The sequence below is a fragment of the Triturus cristatus genome, chromosome 4_1, assembly GCF_964204655.1.
Source record: "Triturus cristatus chromosome 4_1, aTriCri1.1, whole genome shotgun sequence".
In the NCBI taxonomy this organism is placed as follows: domain Eukaryota; kingdom Metazoa; phylum Chordata; class Amphibia; order Caudata; family Salamandridae; genus Triturus; species Triturus cristatus.
In genome coordinates, this window is record NC_140585.1 from 953757863 (window position 1) to 953783421 (window position 25559).

At 45.9% G+C, this 25559-nt stretch overlaps 1 protein-coding gene across 1 annotated transcript in view; it reads right to left on the minus strand.

The window, feature by feature from the left end:
* CFAP54 (cilia and flagella associated protein 54) overlaps positions 1–25559 on the minus strand; it is a 2172274-nt gene that overhangs the window by 294762 nt on the left and 1851953 nt on the right. Inside the window, exons 63-64 of the mRNA XM_085653834.1 lie at positions 19296–19496; positions 5169–5401 (exon numbers count right to left, since the gene is read on the minus strand). Of these exons, the coding sequence (XP_085509960.1) occupies positions 5169–5401; positions 19296–19496 (434 nt within the window). The remainder of the gene's footprint in view (positions 1–5168; positions 5402–19295; positions 19497–25559) is intronic.

The following is a 25559-nucleotide window of genomic DNA, read 5'->3' on the forward strand; positions in this document are numbered from 1 at the left end:
TTTATCGGTCTGTAGTTTTCAGGGTTAAGCGGGTCCAGGTTTTTTTACTTTAGTAATGGGCGTATGTATGCAGAAGCAGAGGTAGTTAGAAGAATTTTCCAGAAGGTTTGTGGTGGACACAGGTCAGAAGGGCTGCCGGCAGGCCTGCTTGCTTTGACCAGGTCCATAAATTCATTTTGTAAAATTTGTTGGAAAGAATGGAGAGGCTGGGTTATCATACTTTTGGAGTGTTTTTTTGCTAAAGATTTGATGCTGGTGGCATTACTTTGTTTTAAATGGGAGTCCAACGTGTCTGCTTTGATGGTGTAATGGTTTGCCAGTTTGTCTGTGAATTCTTGAGTAATGGAATGAGCCCCTTCTAGGCAATTTGGTTTATGGAATTTGGCGACAATTATATAGAATTCTTGTTTTACACATTTAGCATTTTGAATTAGGTCTGAATAGTATTTTATCCTAGCTTTTTTGATTGCTGACTTCTGTTAAGTTTCTGTAGGTGAAGGTTGTCCTGATTGGTGTTTGTTTTGAGCCAAGTGTGTTGCAGCTTTCTAATTTGCTGTTTTATCTTTTATATCTCTGTATTTCTCCAAGGTGCCTGTTTTCTTTTGTTCTGTTGCGTCATTCTTAGTGGTATTCTGATATCAAAAGCTTCCTGTAAACACTCATATAGGGTTTTAATTGAATGTATTTTGTCTACATCTGGACTGGATATTAGTTGTGTTTCTAAGTGTTCAAAATTGAGTTTGTTCCACGGTCGATATGTGGATGCATGTACGGTGGTTTTAGGTGTGTTGCTTTGTGCTGTTTTATGTTGGAAAGCAAGGAAATGGTGGTCTGGCAATGTAACTGGAGTCATTGCTTAAAAGGTAACTAGTTCTGTATTTGCAAAAATGACATCTAGGATGTGTTCAGCGATGTGTGTGGGTTTGTGGACGATCTGATGTAGGTTCAGTGCATCTAGGCCAGTGATGACTGTTTTTGGATGGGGCATATTGGGTTTGTCAAACCAAATGTTTACGTCACCCAGAATGCATAGGTTTAAATGTAGTGTTATAAGGTTTGAAACTGTGTCCAGAAGTGTGTCTGGGAATGTTGCATTGCTAAATGGAGGTCTGTAAAGGAGCAGGAAGTTACAGGAGGAAAATAGTACAGGGTTGCATCTGGTGAAGAGGGCCTCACAACCGTGTAAGGAGACGTTGTCCGCTTTAGTGATATTTAAAGTTTTCTTTAATATAACAGCTAGGTCACCTCCTCTTTTTCCTATACGATTTTGTGTGATAGTTTGATAGCCTAGGGGAATGGCTTCATGCAACACTGGAGCCACGTCATCTCCTAGCCACGATTAGTTATGAAGATTAAGTCAGGATGTGTGCCAGTGAGAAGGTTGTAGATGTGATGCTTGTTTTTAGAGAGTGATCGAGCATTTATTAGTATGCAGTTTAGAGAAAGTGCTTTGGTGATGCGACTTTGTTTTGTGGAAAAGCGAGCAGCATTTTGTGGGCTTGTAGCAAGTGTGTCCTTAGTGCTGGTATTATCTATAAGAGGATAGCAATAGTGGGCTGTTCTGTATCCTGTTCCTCGTCCAGCAGGCTAAGAAGCTATTTTGATGGGTCTCATGTGTAGGTGGTGGAGATGGTGGTTAGGAGTGATTTTGTGAGCTCTGCTGTTTTTGTGGAGTAGCCTTGTTGTGAAGTAGACATGGTAGAAGCCACCCTTGTTCTCACTGGATCACTTTGGGTCTCCATTTTCTCTCATCCATTGGATAGCCCGCTCTATAAAACTGCCATTCTAGCAGCTCTTTGCTTGTATTCAGGTAAGTAATAATATCCGGACATATTGTTCCATTCACTGTGTAGAGTTGGCACATTTCCTTGTTTAGAAATTTCCCTCTTCACTAGGAGTGCCTTCTCATGTTCAAGAGCCCTCATTTGTCAAGCAGACAATCCACAAACCTAGTTATCTGTGTTTTACCAGGTGCAACTGGTTTTCCCCAAATAATTTTTTACAAAGTTGAGACAAGGCCAATAGCATATAAATCGCATTTATATTTCAGTGCGAAAATGTGTTTTGATTTCACTGAAAAAATTACTGCAGCGCAGATGGCTATTCTAAAAGAGCTCCCACTTGCACAAGGGAAATGCATCATTGTTGTTACTCCCATGCCACCCATTGAAGCTGTCACAAAAGCTAGTGTTCCTTATGCTAAAGCCGTCCATCCTTGATATATACAGTGCGCAACATCCATAACAGCTTTTGATGTCGACTTTGTCTTTGAGCCGTCTTTACAGACACAAGAATTTATACAATATGAGCATGTTTATCCTAGGCTCACTTCTGTCTTCCCTCTTGAACAGTATAAACATATTGTTTACACTAAGGGTTCAGCCCAGCCTGCCATGTGCTCTAAACAGCAATATCTGGTGGTGTGTACTACCGTTGTTGGCGTAATGTTGGATGGCAAATTCCAACCACAAAAAACCTGCACTCAATCCTTAGGAGACTGTACTGTGCAGTTGGCTGAAGTTAAGGCTTTGCTTCTTGCACTCCAACATTATGAATCCTGAATTCCCCACATTTATAGTGTGTGATTCATGTTGCTGTGTACAGTGCTTTAATGATAATTCACATTATTGGCGTCAGAACGGATTCAAAGATTCTAAAGGCAACACAACGACTCAGCCTCAAAAGTGGGGTATCACTTTTATTTGGAGGCATGTGGGAATACAGAATAGTAGGTCTTTTGATATTACCAATTGGATATCTATATGTTTGTGCCATGCAAATGTAAGCAAGTGTGTAACAGTGAAGACATTTTGCAAAATGCCCTCTGAAATATATACCAGGACTTGCTACCAATAAATTCAGAGATGTACAAACAACCACTGCTTCTAAACTCAGGGGCATATATACAAGGAGCTTGCACCACCGCTGTGTAATTTTTTTAAGCAGCTGCGGTGCTGTCATTGCTCCATATTTACAAGGTGCCGCATTTAGGCTGATGCTTCACTTTTTCCTGCGTCAGTATTTTCCATTGTGGGAATCGGCAACGTCATGTTATTTTTAATATATGCAAGGAAGGAGTTCCCACCTAAAATACCCCATACGACTAACACACTAGTATTTATGACTTTTTCCAAAGTTTTTCCCTAAGTTCAAGGAATAACGCTGCCACAGGTTACAAGTATTTCCACCAACCCTTCCAGGCAACGATTCAAGATCGGCTGCCACAGAAACATCCCCAAGTTCCAATCCCAGGTTCCATAGAATATCAGTGCATCACATGATTACATGGTAAACATTCCACGCACAGTAGCAGGGTTCACAAGCCATAGCAGTGACGCATCTTTGGGAGGCGGGCCATTGAGCTTGAGCTGTGTCAAAATTCCTTCGCTTCTAAAACTGAGGCATAGGAATGACGCACTGAGTGTTTCAGAGGAATTTGACCAGCTGAAGTGACTTGAAACAGTGTAATGTGCAATCAAGTCACATCCCCCAACAGATAAGGGAACACATAACTAGATAACACAGTAAATCACACATTACACATCATTAATCACTTATGTCATGCATAAGTAGGCATAGTGGTACAGATAAATATTCTATGCCCACTTGTATGTGTGACATCCAGGACAAATGTAATAGAGTTCAAGGTGAGTTTTTCACCTTTTGACACTCCATTACATTGGTCCCCACACAGTAGGCTACTTGCGTCAGCCTTCGCCTCTGTTTTTTTTATGCATTTCTGTAGTTGAGTCTGTTTTATGACCAACTGCAGCAATGAGCCAATTTTGGGACGGATGCCTTGCAGCGCCCATACCACAGATACGTCATAGTTTCTGACGCATCCTTGGGACCTTGTGCCATGGAACCTCGTATTGTAATTATGGCACATCCATGGTGTCATACAGGTTTATTATGCAGGTGCAAGAAATATTGACCCATCGCTGCCTTGGCGCAGCAATCCTTCATTTCTTGTAAATATGCCCTTCAGTATCAGGTGTAAATTTCAGAAATACATAGTTTTCCTTAATACCCTTTTTCCATTAGTTACAGTTTACCACATGAATTGCTGTATAGTCAGTACACAATGAAAATTCTTTGTAAATTGCAGCTCGGTTGTTGGCTCTGGGTACCTCGGGTTCTTGAAGAACCTACAAGCTCTACATGTCCCGTCAACCAGAAGGGTCCAGCAGAGTTAACCGTATATTGCTTTGGAAAATCTGCCATAGTAAGAGTAAGTTACAGATGAAAACGTAGACACAAATGCATGTTTGTTCAACTCAATTTCAATATTGTTTTATTTCAACTGTTACTTTTTATAGAAAAACCTTGAAGGAACTATGCATATGACCACTTGCTGAATTTAGAACTATGTCTTCTTTCCAGAAATGTATAGCATTCTGGGATCCACCATGGGTTTCACACCTGTGTCTATCACAAACTGGAAAGAGGTTGAAAGCTCCAAAAATAGGAAAAATGGGTTCCTACACAGGGGTCTGGAGCATCTGACTCCCATGGAAGTGAAGTGGCCCAAGGGAAACAAAAGGTCCCAGCTGCAACCAGAATGCTCTATAAAACTTGGGGGCAAGGGAGTCTTGCGAGAGTCCATCATACTCAACAGTCCATAAATAAATAAAAAAATGTAACCTTCATTTCTCAAAAACTACTGAACAGATTTACACAAATTCACAAAAAGTACAATCTGCGGGGTAAGTTCTAGCTTCCTGCCAATTTTGGTGTAATTTGTGTAATTTGGTCAGTAATGGAGATACCAGAATACCAGACAAATTGGGATTACAAGATTCACAGTAAAGGTTTGGATCTGTGTTTTTTTTACCAAGAAAGTAGGTGAAGGTTCAAGTGAAATATGAGTGAAAATGAGTACTTACTGGGGGAATCAAGACCATGATTACTGACTTTTTAGGTGATTGCTAGGGGGCCATAATCCCTGGTAACTTCACCTTTCCATGGAGTTATCAATCCTCCCAGTATTTTAACTTGTAATTTAAGGTGAAAATTTAACAAGGGAGATTACATGGACCGTGTAATCTGTCTCCATGAATTAAACTACTTACCAAAGCAAGCTGTGCTTGTTTAACATCATAAAATCATCTCATATGTGAAACCAATGGCATAATCCATTGCGTTATTACCAGATGTATAGGAATTACCTTAGAAGGGATAGACAGCAGGGACAAGACTGGAGGGAGAGTAGTAAATGGCTTTTCAAAATTTAGTAGCAGCTCTTTCGGGGGCTCCTCCACACAGCAGACTAAATATGCCTTCATGAACATTTTTAGAAACACATGCATTGCTGTTATGCGCAGACTGAGGCCAGTATTGAAAACGGAAGTACACAGAACGTGGTCCGGATGAAATGCTCCATATTTGGTCTCTGATACATCTGCAGGAAGAGAAAACTTTGTCAATGCAATGTTTTCAATACGTTATCATTTTTAATACAGCTGCAAATTAAGAAAAGCATGCATGCTTCACTGTATGATATAGCAATTAAGTCTTTATCTACTTGACAATATGAATTGAATATTTGTTCTGGGGAGCCGCCCCAACATGTCAACAATTTAACTAAACAGTATGCATAGGATGGAATTAATATGTAAGTAGTACATTTGCAACAATATCTCATTATGCTACGGTGCCTGCTACCAAAATGTGTAACTATGGAATCACAGGTCTTCACCATATTGGGAATGTTTGAACCATCAGCTGCATCGAAGTCGATAAAATAAATAGGTATGGTACTCAACACATCATTTCCCAGTACTCAAATACCACAGTGGGTCGATGTTTTGCAGTAAAAGGCAATAGCTATTAATATGCCTAGATTTTTCTGAGTGCTGTAGGTTCCAAAGAAAGCGTACCATGTTCACAAGCCAGACATGTCCACTCTAATTTAAATAATTATGAAGTACTATCTCCAAGAGATAGGGTGATAAAAGCCAAAGAACAGCACATCTAGCTATCTATAGCAGTGGATGTATTATTTTACATTCTAGCTTAAAACGTCTGGGCAAAGCACTTCAAATAAAAGTGTTGACGCTTGTTGTGAGGACAGAAGAACAAGTTACTTACCTTCGGTAACGCTTTTTCTGGTGGATACAGTATCTGCCTGTGGATTCCTCACCTTGTGAATATCCCCTGCGCCAGCATTCCACGGAACTTTTCTTCCCCAGCATTCCACGTCGACGTGGGCGACGTCATAATACACCGGCTCCGCTCGCGACTCCGATCGATGTCACCGGAGCCATAAGAAGCCCACGTCGGCGTGATGACGTCAGTTCCGCCCCTTTTTTCCGTGCCTACGAGGCACATGGACGGACTGACAGCAAAAAAACATACACAGTATACACAGTACACAATATGCAAAGCAACACACCCAGTGTGGAGAATAAAGAAACAGGCAAAAGAAAGACATAATGCCTCTGACAGTATTAATACATCTTGAAATATCAACATTAGATTAATGGATTGAAACATTATTAACAGGACATTAGGTATAGAAAGATGGACAACGGGGAGGCGGGTGGGTCAGTGAGGAATCCACAGGCAGATACTGTATCCACCAGAAAAAGCGTTACCGAAGGTAAGTAACTTGTTCTTCTGATGGATACATCTGCCAGTGGATTCCTCACCTTGTGAATAGATTCCCACAGCAGTCCCCACTCCCGGAGGAGGGTGTCCACCTTCCTATACCAGAAAGTCCTGTAACACCGAGCGCGCGAAGTGGCCCTCCCTCCTCATCTCAGAGTCCAAGCAATAATGCTTTGCGAAAGTATGGAGGGAGGCCCAAGTCGCGGCTTTACAAATATCTGCCACAGGAACACCCCGGGCCAGAGCAGATGTTGAAGACTTAGCCCTAGTAGAGTGAGCACGAATACCCTCAGGAGGAGTCTTACCAGCCAGGGCGTAGCAGATCTTGATGGTCAGTATTATCCATCTTGACAGCGTGCGCTTGTGCACCGCTTTACCTTTAGAACGACCAACGTAGCCAATAAAAAGCTGGTCATCAATACGAAAGTCCTTGGTCCTGTCCAAATAAAAACTCATAGCCCTCTTCGGGTCAAGGCGATGGAGTCTTTCCTCTTCTTTGGAAGGATGAGGGGGTGGATAGAAAACAGGGAGGGTAATGGACTGCCCCAAATGGAAAGGAGTAACAACTTTTGGCAGGAAGGCAGCCCTGGTCCTAAGAACCATCCTTTCAGCATGTAATGATAAAAACGGGGGTTTAGAACTAAGAGCTTGAAGCTCACTCACCCTCCTTGCCGAGGCTATGGCCACAAGAAAAACCACCTTAAATGATAACAGCCTCAATGGACAAGTATGAAGAGGCTCAAAAGGGGACCCCATTAGAAAGGTTAAAACAAGATTAAGGTCCCACTGAGGCATTACAAATGGAGTGGGAGGAAACACGTTTGTAAGGCCCTTGATGAACCTTTAAAGGGTCAATGGATCTCTCTCCACACCACTTTACAAACTTAGACCACCTGTAGGAGTAAATGGACTTGGTGGAGTGTCGCCTGGCCGATAAAATAACGTCCACCACATCAGGTGGGAGAGAGAAGGAACTCAGGTTGCCCCGTTCAATCTCCAGGCATGAAGGTGTAAGCTCTGGAGGTGGGGGTGTAGAACCTGCCCCTCCGACTGCGAGAGGAGGTCTGCCCTCAGAGGGAGACGGAGCGGAGGGCACGAGGAGAGGTGGAGAAGATCTGTATACCACACCCTTCTTGGCCAATCCGGGGCGACCAAAATAACTTGGGCCCGGTCTTGGCGAATCTTCCTCAGAACCCGAGGAATCAAGGGTATGGGGGGAAACGCGTAAAGGAGTCGTGAGCCCCAACTCAACTGAAATGCGTCCCCCAGCGCCCCCTGCATCGGATACTGGAGACTGCAGAATGACGGGCAGTGCGCGTTCTCGAAAGTGGCGAACAGATCCACCCGAGGAGTCCCCCACGTCAGAAAGACGTAACGAACTACCTCCGGATGGAGCCTCCACTCGTGGTCGGCGGAGAACTGCCGAATGAGACTGTCCGCACGTACATTCAGCACCCCGGCCAGATGATTTGCCATCAGACAAATCCGATGGTCCTGAACCCAGGACCATAGACGTAAGGCCTCTCTGCACAGACAAAGAGACCCTACTCCTCCCTGTTTGTTGACATACCACATCGCGGTCGTGTGGTCTGTCAGGACTTGAATTGACTGACCGCGAAGGGAAGGGAGGAAGGCCTTGAGCGCCAAACGAATCGCCCGCAATTCCAGAAGGTTGATATGAAACAACCTTTCCTCTGGAGACCAAAGACCCTTGATCTCCAGATCCCCCAGATGAGCACCCCACCCTAGGGTGGATGCATCCGTTATCACTGTGGCCACCGATGGAGGCAGATGGAAGGGCTTTCCTTGCGACAGATTGCCCTCTGCGACCCACCATGAAAGATCCGCTGCAGCTTCTCTGGAGATCTTGATTGACTCCCTGAGATCTCCGTTGTGCTGAAACCACTGCTTGCGGAGGCACCACTGGAGCGCCCTCATGTGCCAGCGTGCGTGGTTGACCAACAGAATGCAGACCGAGCAGGCGAAGGACCTTCAGAACTGGAACAACCGCTCCACTGTGGAATAAAGGGACCAACTCCTGAATGTCGAGAATCCTTTGAGGAGGAGGGAATGCTCGACACACAGTAGTGTCCAGTACTGCCCCTATGAACAGGTTGTGTTGAGAGGGCACCAGGTGAGATTTGGGCACATTGACCGAAAAACCCAAGTCGAACAACAGCTGAGTTGTCACCTGCAAATGACGCTGCACCATCTCTGGGGACTCTGCCTTCAGAAGCCAGTCGTCCAGGTAGGGAAAAACTGGAATACCCGACCTCCTGAGATGGGCAGCCACCACTGCCATCACCTTTGTGAAGACCCGAGGTGCGGTAGTAAGACCAAACGGGAGGACCGCAAACTGGTAGTGTTGCGACCCAACCGTAAACCGGAGATACTTCCTGTGCGACTTCAGGATTGGGACATGGAAGTACGCGTCCTGCAAGTCGAGCGACACCATCCAGTCTCCTTGCTGCAACGCTTGAAGAACCTGCGCAAGGGTCAGCATCTTGAACTTCTCCTGTTTCAGGTAAAAATTCAATCTGCCGTCCTTTTTGGGAATCAGGAAATACCAGGAGTAGCATCCCTGACCCCTTTCCTGCTCCGGAACCACCTCTATTGCACCCTTCTGAAGCAAGGCTAGCACTTCTTTCTGCAGGAGAAGCAGATGGTCTTCCGAACAATAACCTTGGCAAGGAGGGTAAGGGGGAGGAAACTCCCGAAAGGGAAGGGCGTACCCAGTCTCTACGAGGTTCAAAACCCAAAGTTCTGTTGTAACCGATTTCCAACCCCGTAGAAAGTAGGACACCCAACCCCCCACAGGTCTTACATGATCCGGGATGGGGGATCTAGGGCTGCTTCCCTGAAGCCTCATTGGGAGCAGAGGAGGAGGAAGAAGAGGGGTTGCGTCCAGAACCTCTCCGACCCCTTTGACTCCCTCTATAAGACTTATAGAGGGGATTCTGCTGCTGTTGCTGCTGCTGCTGCTGGGGCTGCCGGTAAGAGCAAAAAGAAGATCGCCCAAAGCCCCTAAATTTTCGAAAGGTCGAACCCCTTGCCGGTACTTGCAAGACCAAGGATTTTGCAGTCAATCGGCTGTCCTTAAAACGCTGAAGGGCAGAGTCCGCTTTCTCCCCAAACAGCTTCTGACCATCAAATGGAAGATCGACCAGCGTAGCTTGAACATCCGCTGAGAAACCAGAGTTACGGAGCCAAGCCTGCCTTCTTACAGCAACAGAAGACCCCATGATCCTTGCCACGGAGTCCGCTGTATCCAACCCCGACTGGATAACTTGCCTGGCAGCCGCCTGAGTGTCCGCTACAACCTCCATGAAGGATGACTTATCCCCTTCAGGCAACTTAGGAGCCAAGGACTTAATGGAATCCATTAGAGCGTGTACGTAACGCCCCAGCAGGCATGTAGCATTAGTCGATTTTAACGCCATGCTTCCTGTCGAAAAAGTATTTTTGGCTGCCTGATCAGCCTTTTTAGACTCCCTGTCAGCAGGCGTCTGAGGAAAGGCACCAGAAGCGTGCTTAGAGCATGAGGCCTGCACAACTAAACTGTCCGGGGACGGATGAGTGGATAAAAAGTCAGGATCCCCAGGTGCCACTTTGTACCGTCTAGCCACCTGCCTAGACACTGCAGGAGATGAAAGGGGCTTCTTCCATACCTCTAATACCGGCTCCAATTTGGCCTCATTGAATGGCAACAAGGGCTCCGATGTCGAAGACGGAGAATGTAACACTTCTGTGAGCAGGTTGGATTTATACTCAACAGAAGGCAGCTGTAAATCCAGAAGCTCCGCTGCTTTCTTTATCACTACGTGATAGGGAGCCAACTCATGAGGTGGAGAAGAACTGGTAGATGCATGTTCCCACTCTGGGGTCGTATCCAGACCACTGGCAACCTCAATGCCCTCAAATTCGTCCGGAGAAGTAGAATCCACCTCACCTTCTTCCACCTCTCGATATCTTCTTTCCTCCAACACCCTCTGGGCTTCCCTCCACGACCGGATTCGGGGAACCGATGTCGGCGACGTCGTACGCGGCGTCGGAGGAACCAGAGGAACCGGCGTCGACGGCACCAGACACGGCGCAGATGGAGTCAGCCTCGACGTCGATGGAGTCGGCTTCGGCGTCGATGGAGCCAGTCTCGGCGTCGAAGAAGGCTCCGAAGCCTGCCGAACCTTCCAAGGTCGATTCAAATCCACAGGCGGCGCCTGAAACTGCCAAGAAGGCGCCATCGGCATAAAGGGTATAAAGGGGGCCTGAGCGTACTGCTGTGGCACCCCCATTGTAAAGGCCATCGGACCCACGGGACCAGCTGGTGCTCCGGATGGGTAGGCCGCCCTATTAAAAATGCCATACATAGCATTTAAGAAATTAGCCGAATCCGTACCCGGGGCCGGGAACTGAGGAAAAGGAACCTCTTGTGGGGCCTCCGGCACCGGCTCCGCAGTATCCTCCACTGGAGCCTCAGAATCTTCAGGTACTGGAACCGACTCTTCCTGCTCTTCCTGCTCCTCATGCATAGAAGCATCCGACTCCACACGAGCCGGAGTCGACGTCTTAGACGGAGCCGAAGACCTCGACGGAGACTGAATCGGAGTCTGCTTCCTCGAAGGAGAACCTTCCGGAGACCTTGAAGGCGAAGGAGAAGGAGACAAACCTTTGCTCCGACGTCGATGAGACGAAGCCGACCTCGACCTCGACTTCGATTTCTTGGACTTCGAGGATCGACGTCTAGAATGTTTACTTTTTTTATGGTGTTTCTTCGACCTCGACGACCTCGAAGTCGATGACTCCCTCTTCGATCTCTCCTTCTTCCTCCCTCTCTTTTCCTCACCAATCTTCTTCATGAAGAGCTTGGTCTTCCTTTCCTTGAGTGCCTTCGGGTTCATGCTTTTACAGCATCCGCACTCCTCCATATCATGTTCCGAGGAAAGGCACCATAAACAATTCTGGTGAGGATCCGTAATCGACATCAGGCCTCCACACTCCCTACAGGGCTTAAAGCCCGACTTCCTAGTCGAAGACATAGTCGAATAAAAGAGAGATACACGACCAAACTACAAAGTAGCACTGGAGAAAAACCGTTGCGCGTCGAAGGCGTGGAAAAAAGGGAACTGACGTCATCACGCCGACGTGGGCTTCTTATGGCTCCGGTGACGTCGATCGGAGTCGCGAGCGGAGCCGGTGTATTATGACGTCGTCGACGTGGAATGCTGGGGAAGAAAAGTTCCGTGGAATGCTGGCGCAGGGGATATTCACAAGGTGAGGAATCCACTGGCAGATGTATCCATCAGAAACATGATAATATGCAACCATCAAGTTCTCATCAAACAGTGACGTCTGCACATTGTTGCAGTGGTGGCTAGCTGAAATAAAAAATGATGGGGTGCGAAGGGGCACAACTCACAATAAATTAGAGAGCACGACTGGTGTGGCACTTCTCTTTGTTTTCCACTAGCAGAAAAAAGAAAGAACTTCCTTATTGCTTGTGGAACTCAACTCCAACCAATCCTGGAGCTGCTCTCATGTGAAAGCAGCTCCGGAATTGGTTCACACAGTGTTAATTTTGAGGCTGGGGGCCTGTGGCAGTCTACAGTGTGCATGTTGGGCTAGTTGTCGCAAGAATGGCCGTCCTGTCCTACATGCATGCTCCAGACCAGTGTTGTCATCCTGCATTTGCAGGATTCAGCCCCGCCCTCACCCTCGCACAGGACACAGAAGAAGCCGGTGCAGTGGCAAATTAATAAAATGGCGTTGACATGCCATTTTATGTATTTGTGTTTGCCTGCTCTGCTCGCAGCAGGTGGGGCGACGCTCCTCTGCTCCTGAGGAGGAGTCGCCCTTGCATTGGTGATTGGCATGGCAATCCCTGTTAGCTGATTTTTTTCTGAGTATTAGCTTAATGCAAATGTTTGTAGAGAATGTGTTTAAAAATCATCTGAGTTATGACCAATGTCTGTAACTGACAATTTGGGCATTTCAACGCAATTTGGGAGAGACTTTGGGCACTTTGGGCTCAATTCACACATTGTATTTTCTAGTACATAAAGTAGCACTCCATTAGTAATACTTGTGTACTACAGAACAGTACACAAACCTATGGCCAGAGACCTCAACCTGTCCTATCTTTTCTGTGTGGAGATCTTCACCAATGAGGCAAAGGTCTTCCACCCATAAGTCTGTGTTTTAGTGCTAAATGTAGGAAAGATTAGGGGGAGCATTGGAAAAATTTAGATTTTCTACTATTATAAGGGAGGGGCTAAGAAGCGGTTTACGGTGCGGCATGGTAATACAAAAACACTTTCACAAAAGAATAAGATAAGCTACATTTCTAAAGTTTCTACAGATCTAAAAGTGTCAAAACAGTAGTAATTCCAGCTTACCCTTGGAGTAAGTTAAATATTACACATGGTCAAACACTGGAATTGCAACAAACTGCCATTTAAAAAAATGGAGGCATGGTAATAAAATAACATCTCATGAAGGCAAATGGTAAATAAATTAAATTATTTCGACATGGATTATATATATTACATATTTTGGCAATAATGATTACCGATATTGTTTCTCACAATATAATGTACTCAAGAAACCCAAATAAAAAAAGGGAATGATTTAGAGATTGACAGATGAACAAGTTACTTACCTTTGGTAAAGCTTTTTCTGGTGGATACAGTATCTGCCTGTGGATTCCTCACCTTTTGAATTACCCTGCGCCAGCATTCCACGGAAATTATTTTCCTAGCTCTCCCACGTCGACAAGGACATCATAATAGCATGGCTCCGCACGCAACTCAGAATGACGTCACTGGAGCCGTAAGAAGACCTCGTCGGCGTGCTGACGTCAGTTCCACCCATTTTTTTCGTGCCCTCGAGGCAAACGGGCGGACCGACATCATTTCCACTGGTATACACAGTATACATAATATATATAGAAAAACACATGGTATATATATTTAAACAGAAAGGAAAAGCCAAAAAAGCAAAGCACTTCCTAGCAGCAAACTGTAAGCATGAAAATGACATATTAAAAACAACCATGTCAAACAGGTATAACTTTTTTGGTAAAAGCAGGAGGACAACGGGGAGCTGGGTGGGTCAGTGAGGAATCCACAATCAGGAACACCTCTAGCCAAAGCAGAAGAAGAAGACTTAGCTCTGGTGAAATGAGCTTGAATACCTTCAGGCGGCTCCTTCTTGGACAGGGCATAGCAAATCTGATGATCCACCTGGAGAGTGTACGGTTGTGAACAGCTTTTCCTTTCATCCAACCAATGTAGGCCATGAAAAGCTGATCATCCAGCCTTAGTTCCCTGGCCCTGTCCAGGTAAAAACTGACCGCCATCTTAGGGTCCAGGTGATGAAGTCTCTCCTCCTCCTTGGAAGGGAGAGGATAGAAGGAAGGTAAAGTAATAGACAGTCCTAAATGGAAAGGAATAACCACCTTAGGCAGAAAAGCAGCCATGGTCCTGCGAACCATCTTTTCTGCATGAATGGTCAAGAATGGAGGTTTAGAACTAAGAGCCTGAGGCTCACTTACCCTCCTGGTCGAGGTAATAGCGATTAAAAAGACCGTCTTGAAAGAAAGAAGCCTCAAAGGTCAACTATGAAGAGGCTCAAATGGAGAACCCATCAGAAAAGTAAGAACAAGATTCAAATCCCACTGAGGCATAATGAAGAGAGTGGGAGGAAACTTATTGGTCAGGCCCTTAATGAACCTCATAACAACTGGAGATTTAAACAAAGACAGCCGGTCTGGCAAACAAAGGAAAGCCAACAAAGCCGACAAATATCCTTTAACTGTAGCTACAGCACAACCCTGCTGAGCCAAGGAAAGAGAGAAACAGAGCACATCAGACAAACAGCCCTTCAGAGGATCAATGGACCTCTCTCCACACCATTTCACAAATTTGGACCACCTGGAGAAATAAATAGATTTGGTGGAGTGTCTCCTGGATGATAAAATAACATCCACCACATCCGGTGGGAGAGAGAAAGAACTCAGGTTGCCCCATTCAACCTCCAGACATGAAGGTGCAGCCTCTGGAGGTGGGGGTGTAGAACCTGCCCCTGCGACAGCGAGAGGAGATCTGCCCTGAGAGGGAAACGGAGCAGAGGTTGCGATGAGAGATGAAGTAGATCTGTGTACCACACCCTTCTTGGCCAATCTGGAGTGCTCAATATAACTTGGGCCTGGTCTTGGCGGATTTTCCTCAGTACCCAAAGAATCAAGGGTATGGGGTGAAACGCGCAAAGGAGCTGCGAACTCCAATCCAACTGAAATGCGTCCCCCAACGCCCCCTACATCGGAAACTGGCTACTGCAGAACGACGGGCAGTGTGCATTCTCACGAGTGGCAAAGGGGTCCAACCGAGGAAATCTCTACATTCTGAAGACGAGAAGGACCACTTCTGGATGAAGCCACCACTTGTGAACAGCCGATTGATGCGAACTGAGACTATCCACACAAACATTTAGCACACCGGCCAGATGATTTGCCATTACACAAATCTGATGGCTCTGCTCCCAGGACCATAGTAGCAGAGCCTTTCTGCAGAGACGATATGACCCTACACCTCCCTGTTTGTTGATGTACCATATCGCGGTAGTGTTGTCTGTCAGGACCTGAACCGACTGACCATGACGGGAGGGAAGAAAGGCCTTGAGAGCCAAACGTATAACCTGCAATTCCAAAAGGTTGATGTGAAGCAACCTTTCCTCTGGAGACTAAAGACATTTGACCTCCAGATCCTCCAGATGAGCACCCCACTCTAGAGTGGACTCATCCGTGATCACTGTGGCCACCGGTGGAGGAGGCTGAAAGGGCTTTCCTTGAGACAAGTTGCCCTGCACACTCCATCAAGACAGCTCTGCTGCAGTGTCTCTGGAGATTCTGATGTTCTCCTTGAGATCTCCATTGTGTTGATACTACTGCCTGTGGAGGCACCACTGGAGTGCCCTCGTGTGCCAGCGTGCATGGTTGACCAACAGTATGCAGGAAGCAAACAAACCGAGCTACCATAGGACCTTCAGGACTGGAACAACTGCTCTATCGTGAAACAAAGGAATCATCTCCTGTATGTCAAGAATCCTCTGCGGAGGTGGAAATGCTCGACACACAGTAGTGTCCAGTACTGCCCCTATGAACAGGCTGCGCTGAGAAGGCACCAGGTGAGATTTGGGTACATTTATCAAGAAACTCAAGTTGAACAACAATTGCATTGTTGCATGCAAGTGGCGCAAAACCATCTCTGGAGACTTGGCAGCCAGTCATCCCGATAAGGGAAAACAAGAACCCCTGACCATATGAGATGTTGTGCCACCACCGCCATCACCTTTGTGAAGACCTGTGGCGCAGAAGTGAGACTGAACGGAAGGACCGCAAACTGGTAGTGTTGCGACCCCGCCATAAACTGGAGATACTTCCGATGCGACTTCAGGATGGGAAGATGAAAATTAGCATCCTGCAAATCGATCGACACCATCCAATATTCCTGTTGCAGTGCTAGAAGAACCTGAGCCAAGGTCAACATTTTGAATTTTTCTGTCCGAGGTAAAAATTCAAAATCCTGAGGTCCAGGATCGGTCTCAATCGGCCATCCTTCTTGGGAATCGGGAAAAAACGGGAGTGACAACCCTGACCCCTTTCCTGCTCTGGAACCACCTATAGCGCCCTTTTCTTCAACAAGACAAGAACCTCCTGTTGTAAGAGTAGTAAATGGTTCTCTGAACACCAATCCTGGTGAGGAGGGTAAGGAGGTGTAAACTCTAGGAAATGGAGGGCATACCTTTTTCCACAAAATTCAAAACCCAATGGTCTGAGGTAACCAATTTCCAATCTTGTAGAAAATGAGACACCCGACCCCCTACAGGACCAACATGCTTCCAGATGGGGGGTCTAGAGCTGCTTTCCCGTGGTACCAGTGGGGGGGACAGGAAAAGAGGAGGAGGTGGAGGACTGCTGCCGAGAGGCTCCTCGTAGGCGGCCTCTTTTTTTTCCCCTGTACGACCTGTGCAGAGCATTTTGTTGTTGTTGCTACTTAGGCTGCTGACGACCTCGAAAGGAAGCCCCTTTTCCAAAACCTTGATACCTCTAGTAGCCATACCCCCTAGGCTGAGACTGAAGGCCCAAAGATCTTGCAGTAGCCCTACTGTCTTTAAACCGCTGCAAGGCAGAGTCCGATTTGGTACCCAACAATCTTGAGCCATTGAAAGGCAGATCCAGCAGAGTAGCCTGAACATCTGGCGGAAAACCTAAAGATTTAAGCCAGGCATGTCTCCTCGTAGCAACTGAAGAACCCATTACCCGGGAGACCGAGTCTGCAGTGTCCAATCTCGACTGAATGACCTGCCGGGCAGCTGCCTGAGAATCCGAAAGAGACTCACTTACCTCCAATTTTTTCTGGATTTCGTTTTTGTTGGCCTTAGAACTCTGTGTACTTAACCACTGCTAACAAGTGCTAAAGTGCAGGGGTCACTCCCCTAAACATGGTTTGATTGGCATATACCCAATTGGCATATTTAATTTACTTTTACGTATAAGTTCCTTGTAGAGTGGTATATCATATACCAAGGGCCTGTAAATTAAATGATAACAGTGGGCCTACAGCACTTACTGTGCTACCCTGTTAAGTAGCCCTCCAAAACATGTCCCAGGCCTGTGATTGCAGCCTAAATGCAGTGTAACACTGCATGTCGACTTGCCATTTAGACTCCTTTGCCAAGCCCTAAACTCCCCTTTTATTAAATATAATCACCCCTAAGGTAGGCCTTAGGTAGCCCATAGGGCTGGGTGCTGTGAAATTAAAAGTTGGACATGTACTTTAAAAGTTTACATGTCCTGGTAGTGAAAAACTTCTGTGAGGCCTACCCCTCCCATGGGATAGCATTGGGAATTCCTTATTCCATTTAATACGTTGTAATTCATAATTGGGAATAGGTAGATTTGTCATGTTTGGTTCCTATGAAGTTGTAATGATAAAACCTCTTTAATGGTAAAGTCAGTTTTTTCAATACAATTTTGAAAATGCCACATTTACAAAGTTTAATTTCCCTACACGTAGCCCCTTTGTGCCTGTAGCCTGGCCTGGGTCAAGTGACTTAATGTAACTGACAGTTGAACTTTGTGAACTCCTCACAGACAGACACACGATAGAGGGATTTGATGTACCTGAATGGGCCTTCTGCACGCAGGATGGGGGGGGGGCGGATCTGAGCACCTTCCGTCTTATACCTGATTAGCCTATGCTCTGCCTTCACACAAAGGATTTAACAATCCTACATTATCACTGCACCCAGTTTGGATCCAGGGCGGGGGAGTCAGGAACTTCCATGCACTTCAAAGAACCTTTCAGGAAGCCTCTCTCAAATTCCAGCAGGAGGGCACCTGGGTGTAAAAATAGAACCTTCTGACCCACTCTTCAGTTCACTACTGGACCTGCGGAAGGAGTCTAAGAGGACTGCCTACAGCTTTGGCTTGCTGTGCACTCTCACAGACTGCTGCTGTACCTGGAAGGACTGCTTTGCTGCCTGGAGCCTGCTTTGAACCCTCAGAGGCCAGCCCTGCTGTTGAGCCATGCACGTTCATCTGCACCCAGGACTACCACAATGAACCCATTGACAGAAATCCACTCTGCAGAAAAGGTATGTTTTTAAAGCTTTTCTGAAACATAGTTCCGCTTGCTGATTCTCAGGGAGGGTGGAAGGGAGTTCTAAATCATGGATACAAGGTAAACAAGAAGGGGCATCCACCTCTTGCCCTTTTGATCATAGGCACTGACAGGAGTTCCTGATTACTAGAATGCAGAGATCTCCATTGGACATACACAGTGAGATCAAGTATGTCTTCACAAAGATGAAAGAAAGCTATTATCTCTTTGTACTTAGTAGGGCACAGAGCGGAGGTGTTGGCGAGGTTTGTGGTGGGAAACACTGCTGTCATACTTTCCTCAAACATAAATTATAATCTTGACAGGGACCTTAGCTTTCGATGTATGGTTACTTAATAGTTCATGCATTCCATGAGAAGCACTACATATGCAGACTGATACACCCAGTGCACCAATGAAATATCCACAGACCATGTAGAGGAAATACTCCTGTGGATTGGTCCAAAATGTGAATCACATTGTCAACAAGCAATATCTGAAAGGAGACGATCAACCAATGGGTGAGGCAGCTGACCTTATATCCAATTCAATGTGTTGTTTGCCTTTGTGACAAAAGCTCAGGCAGACAACTAAAGCAGTCTTCAAAATACCTAAAATTAACTTCAAGAAGGGACTCAAAGCATATTTAAACATCGTCAATATATGCAAAGGTGTCTCGAAATACTGAATCCAAAAGGGGAAGATACAGCAGCCAGCAGCCAGGCACAACAGAGTACAATGATGTCATTATGCAACAAGAACGTCCTATGAGAAAATGCTTGTTCCTGAAATCTGCAATGATCTAAAGTCACAAGTTTGAATCCAGAGTCTGGTTTTGATCTTTCCATGGTCGGTAAACTGTCACTATTACATCGCTTGTTAGTATCAACTGATAGCTTAGAAATGTCAGAAGTGCAGTTAGAAGTGTTATATAAAAACGAGTTGTTATTAGTGTGGTGCAAATCATCCACAAACATAAATCTGAGTTGTCTTAATGAAAAAGAAAGGAAAAATAACACAAGGGCATACTTGCTAAATTAAACCTGCTGATCAACCTTCTCAAGTTATTATAATAGCGAATAAGATGAATCCAGGATAATGTGAAATTGGTATGTTCTTCTTCTATGTTTTCAATCTTCTGCTGTTTTTCATCATTGTTTTTTGGATCATTTGGGCTCACCTTGAATGCATCCCTTTTAATCAAACTTTCATGGATCACTTTGCATTCCTCTGCAAATAGAAAGAACATAATTAAAAAAGCTGAAAAATTGACTCACTCAATTATGGAATCTGCTACAGACATATAAAATGTGTAATTGCCCAGAATTTAATGATATCAGGAGATAACACATTAGAAACCCACTAAAATCCTAATGGTGCTTGTGCCAGGCAGTAAACATTTGGATTTTTATGAGCTAAGATCCTATAATCTGCGTTTGCACTAGAGTAGTGAAAAGTCAGAGACAGTTACAAGAATGTGCACCATTTAATGCCACATAAAACTATTGTAAGTATAAACACATTGCTGGTAAAATCAAAATAGAGCTATTAAATATTTAACTTGAAAAGCGCACATTTATTCTTTAAGACATATGCTCAAAATCATTATTGTTAGACCTGTCAGCCTTAGGGTGATCTCTCCCAAACATTTTGCATTCTTCCTCCATCCATTTTTAGTGACTTCGTTTTTGCTGGCCTTAGGACTCTGTACACCTTACCACTGCTAACCAATGCTAAAGTACTTGTGCTCTCTCCACTAAACATGCTAACATTGGCTTATATCCAATTGTCATATTTAATTTACTTATACCTCCCTAGTAAAGTGGCGCTACACATGCCCAGGGCATGTAAATTAAATGCTACTAGTGGGCCAGCAGCACTGATTGTGTCACCCCCTTAAGTAGCCAGTTAAAACATGTCTCAGGCCTGACCTTGCAGCCTGTGTTTGCAGTTTTTAACTGCCATGTTGAGTTGGCAAATAAACCTTTTTTGTAAGTCCCAAACATTCAATTTTTATACATATAAGTCACCCCCAGGATAGGCCTTGGACACCTCTGAGGGCACGGTATGTAAAAGGTAGGGCATGTACTTTTAAGTTTTACATATCCTAGTAGTGAAAAACTCTTAAATTCATTTTTCACTACTGCAAGACCTATCTCTTCCATAGGATAACATAGAAGTTGCATTTTATAAGTGCCATTTCCAAATGGGAGTAGAACACCAGTTCATGTTTGGTGTCTGAGGAATCACAATTTCAATTCCCAAGTTATAGTGAAGTCAGATTTTAAATTGCAATTCAGAAATTTCCACTTTTAGACAGTTGCTATTTTTCTGCCTTAGCCATTTAGTGCCTCTAGCCTGTCTCTGGTCACCTCACCTGTTTGGTTGTAGCTGACAGTTAAGCTTTGTGCATTCCTCATAGACAGCCACACACATTAGGGAGCTTAGGTGTGCCTGGATAGACCATCACTGGCAGGATAGAAGGAAGGACCTGGGCACAGCCCTACCTACACCTGAATAAGATGTGTCCTACCTCCAGACAGAGGGCTGCATACCCCCCGTTATTAGTCTGGAGCCAGGGCAGGGAAGGCAGGATGCCTGGGTACTTCAAAGGGAAACTTGTGGAAGCTTCTCCCCCACTTCAAAGGCGCAGCTGAGAATAAATACTAGACTTTATACACCAACTCTTCCACACATTTCTGGACCTGGGAATACTCTGCCAGGAAGAAGAACGGCTAATCTGCTGGACTGCTGCTCTGAAGGAATTGCTGTCCTGCTGCCCTCTTGCATGGGTGATGACTGGACCTGCATCTCTTGAACACAGAACCCAGAGTGAGTCCAAGGCCTACTTGACTGGCCTCCTGATCTGAAGCCTCCGGGACATAACATGCTTCCAACAACCTTGCATCTGCACCTGGGCTCTGCGAGTCTACCCTGCCAAGTGGTGCAACCCCAGTCAGTTCTGGACCCTTGGAACTGGTCTTAAGGTGCTCGTCAGCCTCTGTGGATCCAGCGGAACCGACGCATCTCCTCTGATACTCTGCGCAAACCAAAGCAGAAGTGATGCATCACCACTGCTGCGTGGATTGGACCCATCACAAAGACCAGCATCGTAGCTCTTTGGAAGCACCACATTGCCCTGACTGTGTGATGCACCCTCAGTGCAGACCCTCACATCCCTCACCAATGGCAGTCTCGACATGGATGCAGGCCTCCGCTTCGCAGCTCTCTGCACCTTGAAACCGACTCATCGCTTCGGCTACACTACGCATCTTTGATGCAGATTCACACAACACACCGCAAAATAGGATTTAAAAGGTACCTAACTGGGCCCCTGTAGCTGGCCCGCACTCAATTGCAGTCGGCCTGAACTTGTGACTTTGAGCCGGTCCAGCGTGACCAGATGTCCACAGTTGGTGCATTGTGCTTCATGAAGCTTTTTTACTTAATCTTTAAAATTAAACATCTTCGGTTCTACTGACTAGATGTTTATTTATTAAAGAAAGGTCTTTTTTTCTAACTTGATGTGGGATTTTTTTTGTGCTTGGTGTTTACAGTGCTTTACTGTTTGAATACTTTACATATTGCCTCTAATTTAAGCCTGACTGCTCGGTACCAAACTACCAAGGGGTTGAGTACAGGTTAATTTGGGGTTGCTTGTGCCGTACCCTAACAAGGGTTGCAGTTACTGCTTCATATCCAGTCAACCAATACTCCAATTTCTTACATTGGTGATCAGCAGTAAGAATCAAGACTTATGTTTGTGCAGTGCAATACAGTGATTTGGTGTACACTACCATCCCATTTCTATGACCAGCTTGCGACTGAATTTGTCGTGGTTCTGGCATCAACCAGCATTTTGGTCCACCGATCCCCAAGGGTACAAGGAAATATGAATGCGTGTGAGTGTGTCTCCCTGTTAGGTCACATGGACATGAACAGGACCACAGCTCTTTCGCTGTAAGGTTAGCGGTCTAGCACTCACTTCACATATCACTTGAGAAACACACAGCTCAGGTTGGACTTCCAAGTCACACTACATGTAAACCCGTGTCATCCATCCCGGCGCTGCTTCATATTGAGAGTCCATCCGCAACTGGTGTGTCCCTGAACCAGTGTCTTGAGCAGTCTGCTCAGTGTTTCCTGTCTTCAGACACAGCAGCCTGGTGAAGACGCATGCATGCTCACTGCTGGTATTCCGAGCACCTACTCTGGCCCAGTAAGGGCTGCCGAGCACCAGTACTTTGCCTTGACTTGCGCTGGTGCACGGCTGAGTATAGTTCATACACATGAAGGAAGCTTACCCAATACTGGAGCGCCTATTTTCATTTTGGCATTGTTTCTTGTAGCGCATAGAGCGCTTGACATTCTGGTAAATTGTACACGCGCCTTGAGCACTTATTTTCGTTTTGGCATTGTTTCTCGCAGCACTTGGAGTGCCTGAGATCCTGACATGCTGCAACATGCCTGGAGCCCTTGGTGACAATGTGCAAGGAGGGCTTTTCTTTTACATTTTGTTTTCACACTGGATGTTCAACCTATGAGTGCCTAATACCTTTGCATGTAGCACTAATGGTACTTTCACTACTCAGTGAAACATCATCTGAATATGCCATACAAGAACTCTTTGATTGTGACCTCCTGAAACACTCCAAGGTTATTATATACAATTTCTTTCTGTTTGTACGACTGTACTGAGGAGAGAGGGTACAACAGTCTCTACTATGATTTTTTATTATGAGTTCCATCATACTGGAGGATCTTCCTGGTTTCTTCAAGCAGTCTTCTCCACTAGCTTTCCCTGCCTCAAACCTCCTGATCACTCATTTACAGGTAGATGCTAGTCACCAATGGTGGGAAGGGATGCAAGTACTCCTGCCATGCTTTCAAGTGTTTTGGCCCTCTCCTTTAGTTAAAAGGTGGAACAGCAAGAAGAACACACACCTACATCCTCTTAGTACATGGTGCACACTTAAAGTAGAGATACACCGTGCACTAATCCAGGCAAACCTAATGGTAATTTTAGTGGTCTTTAATAACCTTAAAGGCTCTCTAAGGGGAGGTTGGGGAGAGCACCCTTAAGGCTTATCTTGAAGGAGTGTAAAGCGTAAAGCAGTTTGTTGTACCAAATTTAATCAAGAGTGTAGATTAGATGAAAAAGAACCACACAGTGTTTATGAAAAATAGGTCTATTTATTAACATAACACAATCACTATCACTTGGTAGATCTCCTATCCGGAGATCTCAACAATACACATAAGAATACTTCAAATAAATCAGGTTAGTAGCACAAATATACACTTGTCTCCAGGGGAGGCCTAACCATACACTAAATAAGTGGAATGCGAACTACAAAGGAGAACATGACTTGGACCAAAGGACTTAGAAGAGCTTGGAGAAGCAGGTACCACCCATGGTAAGCACCCTGGAACCTTAAGGAGGCTGTGTGCAGAGTGGAAACACAACCGGGTGTTCAATGGAAGTCAATGGAGAAGTCGCGGTTGCAGTATTACAGAAAAGACCCTTCCCAGAGGACCCAGATGAAACCCTTTGGAGGATAGAAGTTTGGAGAGCCACCCCACCTGTGGATGCCCTAGGAACTAGGTTACTTGTACCAGAGAAGCCGGGTGCATATGGATGAAGTGACATTGGAACTCCTTGTAGACGACAATGGGTGACTTGGGAAGAAAGGCCTCTGGAGAAGTCTGTGAAGATGTCCGGTGGAATTCAAGGGTGGATTCTTGAGGAGGAGAACCTGCAAGCAGAGGGGACATAGTTTATGCCACTTGAAGGTGACCAGGAGGCACGGAAGCACACTGCCCACCCTTGGCAGGAAGTTCGGAGGAGTTGACAAGGACCTTCTTGCTGCAGCTGGGGGGACCAGGTGATGTTGTGGAAGACCAGGAGCCGTACACGAGCTGTCCCACATCGGATGTCAGTTTTCAGGTGGTCGGTGTCTGGCAGGCTCACCAACAAGCCTTGGTAGCTGAAACAGGCTTGAAAGACAACAAGATGCAGTTGTCTGTGGTGGGCGGCAGCACTAGCTTGCTGGCAGACCCAGAAGGGCTGTAAATGGAAATACATAGGGCTCTCACAAAAAGCTCTCCAGTACATGGGATAATACCTCCAACACCAGAATCGGTGTTGGGGTATCATTCTAACATGTTCGATATCAAACATGACCTGGTTCGGTGCAGTTAAACATTGCGCAATGGCTGAGGGCAACTATATGTCTTAAAATGGCTGACCACACTTACAAAGCCTGAAGAATTGACTTTGGGGTTTGTAGGGGTGTCCTGCTCATGCAGGGGTATCCTCACACTTATAACAAGCACACTGCCCTCACGACTGAAGAGCCTACCATAGCGGTGACTTATAGTGCAGTGGCCTCAGATATAAGAAAACTTATATCTGTCATGAGAGGTGCAAGCACCATCTTAAACAGGCTGAAATGGCAAGCCTGTAGTCATAGTTTAAGTGGACTCCCATGGGTGGTACAATACATAATGCAGCTATCCTGCTGCAGACAAGGAAGGGTCCTCTGTCAGTGCAGTTATGTTCATGTTCAGACCCTCAGGGACAGCACATCAGACCTCCATTCCACCCCCAGGAGGAGGAGAGAGACTAGAAATGTCTGCACACCTTCCTGCTCAGGTGAACAGGTGAAGTGCATAAAAGAGGATGGTGTACAGAATAGCCAACGTGCTAGGAGGCTGACAGATCCGGTTCAGGGTTACGACAAATGACGTGCAGCAATGAAGCTCCTTGCCGCCTGCGATCTCCTTGGCCTCACTCAGCAACCATCGCCTCCCCACTTCCACAAGAGAGTTGTGCCGATATATCAAAGACACCGGCGGTGCGTGTAAAGACTCCCAGGAGTGAGACACAGAATATGGGCGCCGGGAATCATCCCGGCTCCTACACTCGCGACAGAGCCAAGAAGGCAGCCCCACTGTGATTGTGGAGGCTGTCCTGACTGCATCAGCGGCCACAGGGGTAAATTTTTGCAGGGGAGGTGTCCCCTTCCCAGCAGAATACCTGGGGGGACCCATAGACCTGAGAGACCCCTCCATGACTTGCCACATATACAGTGGAGGTGGCTAGAGCTCCGACATTTGGCCCTGCCCAGAGCACTTGGACTGTCCTATTCTATCCACCGCGGTGAGTTTTAGGGGGCTGCTGCCTTCTTCTTTTGCTGCTGCTGTGGCGGTACCTGTGGATTCGTCGGCCAGCCCCTCTCCCCCCGCTCCATCACCCTCAACACCTCGTGGCAACAGCTCCTAGCACCAGGA